Source organism: Hordeum vulgare, chromosome 2H (genome assembly GCF_904849725.1).
Source record: "Hordeum vulgare subsp. vulgare chromosome 2H, MorexV3_pseudomolecules_assembly, whole genome shotgun sequence".
NCBI lineage: Eukaryota > Viridiplantae > Streptophyta > Magnoliopsida > Poales > Poaceae > Hordeum > Hordeum vulgare.
In genome coordinates, this window is record NC_058519.1 from 482,306,636 (window position 1) to 482,317,514 (window position 10,879).

At 44.0% G+C, this 10,879-nt stretch overlaps 1 protein-coding gene across 1 annotated transcript; it reads left to right on the top strand.

Annotated features, from left to right (window-relative positions):
* Positions 1-2,642: 2,642 nt before the first annotated feature.
* On the top strand, positions 2,643-5,671 carry LOC123430299 (amino-acid permease BAT1 homolog). The gene is made up of 5 exons (XM_045114170.1): positions 2,643-3,042; positions 3,314-3,496; positions 3,805-3,924; positions 4,110-4,301; positions 4,412-5,671. The coding sequence occupies exons 1-5, from the start codon at positions 2,962-2,964 to the stop codon at positions 5,417-5,419; spliced, it is 1,584 nt and encodes a 527-aa protein (XP_044970105.1). The 5' UTR covers positions 2,643-2,961; the 3' UTR covers positions 5,420-5,671.
* The last annotated feature ends 5,208 nt before the right edge of the window (positions 5,672-10,879 follow it).

Consider the following 10,879-nt stretch of genomic DNA (forward strand, 5'->3'; position numbering starts at 1 on the left):
TACATCAGTGGAGTACAAAGTGAGATTTAGTGCTAATGAGACACTCCCATTTAAACCCTCAAGAGGCTTACGACAGGGTGATCCACCGTCCCCATATTTATTCCTTTTGTGTGCGGAAGATCTTTCGTCATTAATTGAACATGAGGAGGCCCATGGCAGATTACTGGGAGTCCAGGTGTGTAAAGATTCCCCGCAAACGTCGTGTCTGTGAAGAGGATTCTGGATGATTATTGTGCAGCTTCAGGGCAACTTGTCAGCCTAGCGAAATCCTCAATATTTTTCAGTCCAAACACGCAGGTGGAGGTGAAGGCAGAGGTGTGTCAAATTCTGGACATTTTGACAGAGTCTTCGTTGGGCAAATATTTGGGCTTACCCTCAATGATAGGGGTTGATCGTAGAAACTTTTTTTTTTGCATCTTATAGAGAGAATTCAGGAAATGGTGAATGGATGGAAAGAGAGAACAATATCTTTTGGAGGAAAGGAAGTCTAGATCAAAGAGGTGGCTCGATCCATCCCTACATATGCGATGAGTGTGTTAAAATTCATGAAACAAATTGTAAGGGAATCACCAACGCAATGTTGCAAAAGTAGTGGGTGACGATGTCAACCACAAACGTATGCATTGGTTCACATGGTGGAAAATGTGTATCCCGGAGGAGAAAGGAGGTATGGGCTTTCATGACGTTCATAGTTTCAATCTGGCGATGTTAGCCAGGCAATGTTGGAGATTTATCGAAAATTATGACTCTTAGTGCTCTAGAGTGATGCGTGCAAGATACTACCCCTAAAGGGATATTCTGAACAATACGGTTAAGAAAGGGTCTTCGTTTGTTTGGCAAAGCATTTATGCAAGGATTCAGACTTTCAAGAAAGGATGCATATGGAGAGTTGGAGATGGTATAAAAGTAAACATATGGGATCATTGTTGGATACCAAAAAGCCCTTCTTGAAAAATTATCACAGTCTGCAAAATTTGTGTCTTGACGCTTGTGAATGAGCGTATAGATCCCATCACTGGTAATTGGGGTGAATCATTAATTCGTAAAAACTTTTGGCACATTGATGCAGAACGAATATTGCGGATCCCATTACCACACAATGCGATATATGATTTTGTTGCATGCTAATTTACTAGGAGTGGTGTATTCAGTGTACGTTCAACTTACTATAAAGAATGGGAAGAGTAATTTGGGTCCAAAGTTGATACTATCGGAGGACAAACCATTCGTCACATCCCAACTAGTGGTCAATGCCCCGTGTGCCAAGGTGCATCGGAAGATTCACGACACATGCTATTCACATGTAGACGTGTAAAATGTGACCCTAGTAGACCGTCCTGGTCCAGGGATAATGTAATTCCTTCTGTGTGATAGGAAGTTCCAGTAACCATATGATATGGAGAAGTGGATTTTCATGTAAAGTTTGCAGTAACTTGCTGGTACTTGTGGTGGCAAAGAAGAGAGCTGATCCGGGGAGAACATGTGCAAAATCCGCCTCAAACTGCTATGGTTATCCATGCACTGGTCTTAAAATTCGAACGTTCAGCAAAACAACCTACTACATCCACTTGACTCAATGAATGGAAGAGGCCTTCGTCAGATTTCCAAGCTCCAAATGTTGATGCTTCTTTCATGGATGCTGGTCGGGCCGCTTCTGGAGCTGTGGTTCATGAGCATTACGGGGGATTCATCGGTGCATGTACATCAACGATGGAATTTGTTTCATATGTGGTGACGGTAGAAGCAGAAGCAATGAGGCAGGGTTTGCTTTTTATCCGGAGGTTGGGGTGTACTAAAGTTCATATTCAAACGGATAACTTGATCGTGGCAGAAGCACTGAACAAGAATGAAGGCTACTCCTTAGTAGCAGCACCTATATATCCTCAATGAGTGTTGTAGTCTACTGATAGATTTCGAAAAGGTTTGTATTGAACACTATAATAGGGAGTCTAATACAGTTGCCCATGAGCTAGCTAGTTTTAGAAGGAATAATCCACCATTTGTTTGGCTGGATACCCCTCTTAGTTTTATTCTTCAGTTCTTAGCAGATGATATAAGTGTTACTTAATTTATAATATATCTAGCCATGAAGCCCTTTCCGTAAAAAAACAAACTGCATGGGGGTAGAATAGACTTTACATCTATCAGTACACATAAAGACCTAAACAGGAAAATGAATATAGCGACACTAAAGCCAAAAGTTAAATAAGGAAAGCTTTACAATGTCAACCAATAGTATTACTCCTATAGTCCTATACAGTATCTGCCTTCCATTTACCATTCGGCGTGAGTGGTAGGCTATCTTTCAAAAAACATAACTCACCTTCCATTTTTTTGTAACAGTCTGTCACCAGAGTTATTTTCACACTAATTACTGGCACTTGACGCGTATACGGAGTGTGTTCTCCCAAAAAAAAAAAACATATATTATATGGAAGTGAAAAAAAGCACCGTTTGTTCACGTATGCTCTGAACCATCGTGGTGCATTTTGACAGTGCACGTGCCATTTTCCCGGTACACATGACAACACAGGAGGGAGAGGCTCAGTCGATAGCTGCCTCCGAGAATCCCGTCAGTAGTCAACTGAAAGAGTTGATCAAGTCGGGCAAAACCCTATAAACAAACCAAGCCAGGGCAAGGAGTTCAGCGCAGCACACGGATCATATAAACGAACGCCAACGCGAACGAACCACCAAGCCAACAAACGCGGCACCCTACGCTCCTCTCTCTTCCCCAGCACACGAGAGGGAGCTCTGTCACGAGAGGACGGACTTTTGCCGCTCCGCCGCAAAGCCTATATAGGCTCCCTTCACCGCTCTCGCTCCCTCCCCCGCCGCACCCTTCCCCATATACGGAGTCCCGAGGCAGGCATCACCGTACGTGGACGCGCGCGTGCCGGTAGGTATAACCCAAGAGGGCTCGGGAAGTCTTGGAGAAGGGCGGCGGGGACGGGCGTCGCCATGGCCGGGTCACAGGTGGTGGACTCCGGGGAGAAGCGCCTCAACGAGCTCGGCTACAAGCAGGAGCTCCGGAGGGAGATGGTACGCACGGTCCCTGGTCATTTCCTTCCATTTTTCTCTACCCTGTTCTCGTAATATTTGTGTCAAAGATGGAGACGACGGACTCGCCGGCGACGGCAGCGAGGATTCGGTGCTTGCGGAGGGCAACCACCTGTATTTTCTGCGTGTTTCGGTGAAACTGTGGCGGCGGCGTTGGCTAATTTTCTTCGTCCGTAGAGGCGTGATGCGATCATGCATGACCCGCGCGTTTCGTTTTTCCGGTTTCTCACGAGATGGAGATCTTTTGTGGCAGACGCTGTTCAAGACGCTGGCCATCTCTTTCTCCACGATGACGCTCTTCACGGGCATCACGCCGCTGTACGGCAGCAGCCTCCAGTACGCCGGGCCGGCCAGCCTCGTGTGGGGCTGGGTCGTCGTCTCCTTCTTCACCTGGTTCGTCGGCATCGCGATGGCCGAGATCTGCTCCTCCTTCCCTGTAAGCACACGTACACCTTCCCGGAACTTCCCTACATGCCGCCGTGATCGAATTCTGGTGCTCTGTTTCTGCTCTGCTTGTAGCATTCAGTTATGGTTTTGGTCAGTCAAAATTATGCTGTTGGTACAGAGTTCTTGCAGTTTAGTTCTGACTCTCGACTGTCAATGACTGAATCTTGAATGTATTGTTTTCCTGCACCTGTGCTGTATGACTTGTGTCACAATATTCAGGGGGAAAGACTCGTTGCTTCTGATCACGGCTGACGTGCTCTGCTTTGAACTTGTTTTTCTCTTCTTATTTGACAACAGACAACTGGTTCGCTCTATTTCTGGGCTGCTCATCTTGCTGGCCCGGTCTGGGGTCCATTGGCATCCTGGTGCTGCGCTTGGCTGGAGGCCATAGGCCTCATTGCCGGAATTGGCACACAGGTACGCCCTTCTGTCATTTTTTTTTTTTTTTGATTTCATGCCAACTCGATCGGGAATCATCATAACTGAAAGATGAAGCCTGTCTGCTCGTTCTTGTTTTTTTTTTTTTTTTCTGGCATTTGATCGAATCCCATAGTAAGTGTCTCGTCTGCTTTGTCAATTTTGCGTCTCCGTTGTTGTTGCAGGCCTATGCAGGATCCCAGGTACTGCAGAGCATAATCCTGCTATGCACCGGCACTAACAAAGGCGGCGGCTACCTGGCCCCTCGCTGGCTGTTCCTCGTCATGTACCTCGCGTTAACCTTCATCTGGGCCGTGTTCAACACATTTGCGTTGGAAGTCATCGCCTTCCTCGACGTCATCTCCATGTGGTGGCAGGTCACAAACTCACAATATAATATAATCCATGTATAGAATGCTTGCTTTGGACTGAAAGAGGTAGATCGATCGCAGAAAAAAATGACAGCGTCGTTGATGTTGTGGTGCAGGTGGTCGGCGGCACGGTGATAGTGATCATGCTGCCGCTGGTGGCGAAGACGACGCAGCCGGCGTCGTACGTGTTCACGCATTTCCAGACGACGCCGGATGTGACCGGGATCAGCAGCGGCGCCTACGCGGTGGTCCTGTCCCTCCTGGTGAGCCAGTACTCCCTGTACGGGTACGACGCGGCGGCGCACCTGACGGAGGAGACCAAGGGCGCCGACAAGAACGGGCCCATCGCCATCCTCTCCAGCATCGGCATCATCTCCGTCTTCGGCTGGGTCTACATCCTCGCCCTCACCTTCAGCATCCAGGACTTCGGCTACCTCTACAACACCGCCAACGAGACCGCCGGCACCTTCGTCCCGGCGCAGATACTGTACGACGCGTTCCACGGCCGGTACGGCAGCTCGACGGGCGCCATCGTGCTGCTCTTCATCATCTGGGGCTCCTTCTTCTTCGGCGGCCTCTCCATCACCACCAGCGCCGCCCGGGTGGTGTACGCGCTGTCGCGGGACCGCGGCATCCCCTTCTCCGGCGTGTGGCGCAAGATCCACCCGACGCGCAAGGTGCCCGGGAACGCGGTGTGGCTGTGCGCCGCCGTGTGCGCGCTGCTGGGCCTGCCCATCCTGTGGATCAACGTGGTGTTCACGGCCATCACCTCCATCGCCACCATCGGCTGGGTGGGGGGCTACGCGGTGCCCATCTTCGCGCGCATGGTGATGCGGGAGGAGGACTTCCGCCCCGGCCCCTTCTACCTCCGGTGGGCCAGCAGGCCCGTCTGCCTCGTGGCGTTCCTGTGGATCTGCTACACCTGCTCCGTCTTCCTGCTCCCCACCATGTACCCCATCAGGATGGACACCTTCAACTACGCGCCCATCGCGCTCGGCGTCGTACTGGGGCTCATCATGCTCTGGTGGGTCGTCGACGCCAGGAAGTGGTTCAAGGGACCCGTCAGGAACATCGACGATCTGCAAAACGGCAATGGCAATGACAATGCCAATGTCAAGGTCTGAGACCCGCCAAGTAGCCATGCTCGAGCAAGTCATTCTTTTTCGTTGGGTTGTGCGTGTGTGTGATGTAAGTTTAGGTTGTGGAGTGGAGACTTGGTATCCGTCATACCGAAGAAACTAGGAATAGGTGGATGCCTCACGAAATCAAACATTTTCAAGAAGGAACAGAGCCATGAATCGTGAAGCTGTCGTTTGTTCTTCCGATCTAAAACACTGAGCTGAAATGAGAATAGAAAGGTCTGCCTAACTTTCTTTCCTTTTTGAGAAACACAAGACGATCACAACACTCATGCACACTCGTCCCTTTGAGCACCTCCAGACTAAGCGTGACCCAGCAAATCTTAAGATCGACCAAGTCGAAATAATAGCCTGGAGGACCATGAAATAAATTCAGAAAATATGCCAGCACCCGTGTAAGTTTAGGCGATTTCGCCATAAGAGACCTAACCATCTATTCTGAACCGTCCATTAGTTTTGATCCAAGGGTCTAAAGTGAATGAAGTGATAGGTCACGTATGAGAGGTAATAGGTCACCCAACACTCATATTTGGTAAGTGTTAAAGAAAGGGAAAGAGTTAATTACACCACAAGTGCTTGAACTTGATAAGAAAAGTTAGTTTGGTGTTGGAACTTGGGGCATACATTGAACCGGTGACAGAACTTGACTTGGACGTGCATCTATGGTGCTAATCACGTTTTGTCTACATATAATATGCTGACAAGATGCGCCAACATGGCATGAGACCTAATTTCAGTATGAGGAAAGACGGGGATGGACGTGCGATGTGGGTTTTTGCAAAACACCCTATTGACCGAGATGGGCCTTAAATGGACTCCAATGATCGCAACTCATATTTGCCATGATCGTGTTTTTAATTCATATGCACCATTACAAATAATATTAGTATTGACATTACATAATCTTTTTCTATAATGATTATATACATTTTAGAACAATATTTAATTAATAATATTTCTCGTAAAGTAAGTACATGAATATTTATCTTAATGCATGAATACATCCTAAAACTATATGATTTTTAGTACATTAATAATGCATGATTTTTATTATAATTTGCAAAAATTATTATAATTCTTTAGTATTATCTTATCTATAGAAATATTTCGATTTTTTTAATATTTGATAGGATGAGATTAACGTTCTTTAAAAAACCTTTTTTAGAATTATGTGAACATTATTTAAAATAGAAATATTTTTAGAATGACATGAACATTAGTTTAGATAATAATAATTATTATAATTACATGAACATTTTGGTAAATAAGAATGTATTTTTAGAATAACATGAACATTATCTCAAATATTTTTATTATAATTATACAAACATTATCTTAAATAAGTTAATTTATTTTATGTATAATATTTTTTGTGCATTCTTACAAAGTGTTATGAAAAATATAAAAAAACTAACATGTGAAAATTGCCCACGGTGACTGCAGGTCATTTAAGGCCTATGTGCATGCTTGTTTATATATCATTACAGATAGAAATCATATTTATATAGCAAGTGATATGTGGTGTGATGACTAGCGTGTCTGATCTGATGTTGAAGGTCGTGTGTTTGAACCTGGGCAGTGCTTAATTTTGCCTCCTCATTTTCATTTGTTGCATTTTGTCCTGGCGGGTGGGGCCCAATTATCCTAATCGCTTTTTATGGTTATTTTAAGAAAAAATGTAAAGTTTTTTTTGTGAGAAAAGGTAAAATATTAGGGTGTTTTGTTAAAAATCAGGCCACATGTCCGTCATCACCTTTCAGTCATTGAAATTGGGTCCCATGTCATGTTGGCGTGTCTTGTCAGCACGTGATATGTATACAAAATATAATTAGCACCATAGATGCACGCCCATGCCAAATGCTATCATCGGTTTAATGTATGCCGTAAGTTTTAGCACCATAATGATTTTTTTGCCAAGTTCAGACACCTGTAGTGTAATTGACTCAAAAGGAAAATAACATAATTGAAAAGTATGAATTAATATTATACAAAAATGTTGTATATTCTACAATGAAAGCGTCGAGTAAAAGGAAATTGCACTATTCCTAATTAACGTGATTGATGCCATGAAATGTCGTGATTTATATTGAAATGTTTTTGACGTCATAGAATAACGTGACACTAGAGAAAATATGAATGCTCTCTTTTTCATAATATATATTAGAGACAATTCCTTATTTAATATCATGCTTAAATTTTATGCTCTATTTGACATCGTTAAAAAATTTCTTCCCTATTTAACAATGAATCTAATTTTTATGCCTTTTCTTACATATTTATCCATTTTAAGCTTAAATGACATCTAAAAAGACCATTTTATCCATATATATATATATATATGTTTGTGTACGTGTGCGTGTGAGTCTGTGTGCACACGTGTTCTACTGATGTTACGTGCGTGCTGTTGCATGCATGCGTGTGTTGTGTACTGATATTACCTCGATTTGTTTGTGCAAAGCTACGGTGATGAATTTTCCACTTCATTTTTCACTTACAACACACATTACATGCCATGCATAGATTGTACAGAGATTGAAGCCGCGCATGATTCAATTCACATTTTTGACAATGCTACTATTTCTTTCAAGACAGCACGTACCAGTCTTTCCCATCCCAGGCAATTCTCTAAGAGCAACTCTAGCAGACCCCGCATCCAGCCGGCCCGGAAAATGCGTTTGCAGTTCGGGGGAAACCGCTTTTGCGGACTGGCTCGGACGGCCTCAGATGCAGACCCCCCAAACGGACCCGTATAAAAGTATATTCGCCGAATATGTTTTTTTACGGGTCGACTTGAAAACAGAAAACGCTCAATTCTCGCATTTTACATAAGTTCCCACATATAAGTTCAAATTCAAACAAACATAACACAGTTTTACGCGCAAATAAAGGCCAAGTTCAGTACGACAAACGCAAAAGAGGGCCTTGCATCATCTTGGTCGATCTTCACTCCGCGCCATCGAGTCCATCTTGAAGTTCATCGGCACCACCGAATCCACCTCCGACACTTGTCCCAACTCTCGCACCGAAGTCATCGACATTGCCACCATATGGAGCAGAGAAAACATCTCCGGAACTGTAACACGAACGGCCGACGCGACCATTCTCCTCTTCAGATCTCTCTCCTTGCCATATCATGCCATGTTTTGATGAGGTCGTCCATGTCATCGTGGTTCATTGACATGATCTTGTTCTCTTCGACGAGCAACAAGGACATGGATTTGTTTTCAGCGGCGCGTGCTCTTGTCTCCTTAATGGAAGCTTTGCAGAGCCCCTCTTCTTTGAGCAATTGCCACTTCTCTTGCTTCTATTTTGCCTTCTTCTCGGCCAACTCTTTCTTGATCTCCAATGACTTCAACAACATCAACTCGTTTGGTAGCACCATGGCATCAATCTTCTCCCGCAAGCTCGATGCTTCTTGATCTCTCTTCATCTTCTCCTTAGTCTTCTTATCGCCATCGGGCTTGTTCAAATTTCTTGGGACATCATCATCCTCATCTTCATCCATGTTTGTAAGCGAGCCCCTCTTTGGTGGGGATTCTTTGTCGATCAACTTCCGCTTCTCGCACTTTTGGAGCAACTCGCAACAATGCTCTAGTTTGAAGAATTTGGCTTCTGAAGCTTCCATGTCTTTGTATCTATGTTGGGTAATCTTGTCCTACACAATGTGAACAAAGTGATGTAATCAATTCTCGTGATGAAAATATGATTATGCATAACTTGAAAAAAGGCAAAACAAACTCACCTAGTCGGATTCCATGGTCCCACTTGGAGGTGCATTGCGTACTTGCTCCAAGCAACCTGCCCAACGGCTGCACATAGGCTTGATATTCTCCCAACACCCTTGAAGCGACCGAAATGTGTGTGCAGTCCTATTGGGATACTTTGCCATAATGCGGAAGTATTGATATTCGATCCTTTGCCAATATCTCTTGGCGGTTTGAGAAGTACATGTGCATGCATCAAGAGACACCGCACTCCATGCTTGGATCAAAGCTTGGATCAGGTGTCATTTAGGTTTAAATTAGACGAAAGTGTCATAAAATGCATAAAATTCAGACTCGTCGTTAGATAGGGAAGAAAAAGGTTTTCAGTGTCAAAAAAGGAAATGAAATTTAAAATAGTGTTAAATAAGGAATTATTTGTATATATTAATGGGTGTAAGCAAACTCACATATATGGTCAAGTACATCAACGAACTTCATGAACTAGAGAAGACATGTCCTCAGGAACAATAATTACTACTCACACATCATCAACATGTTGAAGATCAGAGGTGTAACAATACTAATTAAGGATATGAACATAATATCTTCCACCAAGTAATCCAACAAGCATCAACTACAAGATGTAATCAACATAACTAGTAACCACATGTACCAATCTGAGGTTTTGAGACAAAGATTGAATACACGTGATGAAATAGGGTTGGAGATGTGATGGTGTTGGTGAAGATGTTGTTGAAGATTGGTCCTCCCACAAAGGAGGAAGCGTTGCTGATGATGATGTCTTCGATTTCCCCCTCCCGGAGGGAAGTTTTCCCGACAGAATCTCTCTATCGGAGAGAAAAAGGGCCTCTGCCCAGGTTTCCACCTTGAGAGGCGGCGCTTCGTCCCGAAAGATGACTTATGATTTTTTCTAGGGTAATACACCATATAGGAGAAGATGGTCGCTAGAGAGCCGTCTGGGGCCTCGCAAGCCATCAGGGCATGGCCAGGGGGTGCCTTGTTGGCTTGTGCCCAGCTGGTGGCCCCTCTCCGGTATATTTTTGGCTCAGGAATTCTTCGTAAATTTTCAGGTCATTTGAAGCAAGTTGATTTTATTCCTTTTTCTTGGTTTCCCGGTCCACAATTTTAGTTTCCATATATTTACCTCTCAGTGATGTACCTTGCATACTCAGAGAGAAAGAGCATAAGAATCACATGATAATAAGGGATAATGGGCAGGATCAACACAAATACCAATAGTAATTCATGATGCAAAATGAGTGTGTCAACTCCCCCAATCTTAGACCTCGCTTGTCCTCAAGCGGAAGCCGAGCTCGAAAATAATGACCACATGATTTGAGAGAGAGGTTTCGATGAAAACATAATACGATCATGAAAGCATCATGAATATTATCATAGCATCAAGTATTTTATCATATAACTTATCATATGCAAGTAATAATCCATTCACAACTATTGGAGTATGAAGCATAAACTTTACTGATAATCAATTAACTATATTCTCAATCATTGGGACAATAATAATTCATCATAATTTAGAGGAGAGTCTATGTAAGAGCTTTCTTTTTGGCAAGTTCACATACTCAACTATCATTTAATCTTCTATGATTGCTCACGCTCAAGGCATACTTTTGGAGCTCATGTTTCCATAGGACACATAGGAACATAGGGGCTTAAATGGCTTGCCACCCAACTTATTTACCTCTAGGATAATGACAAC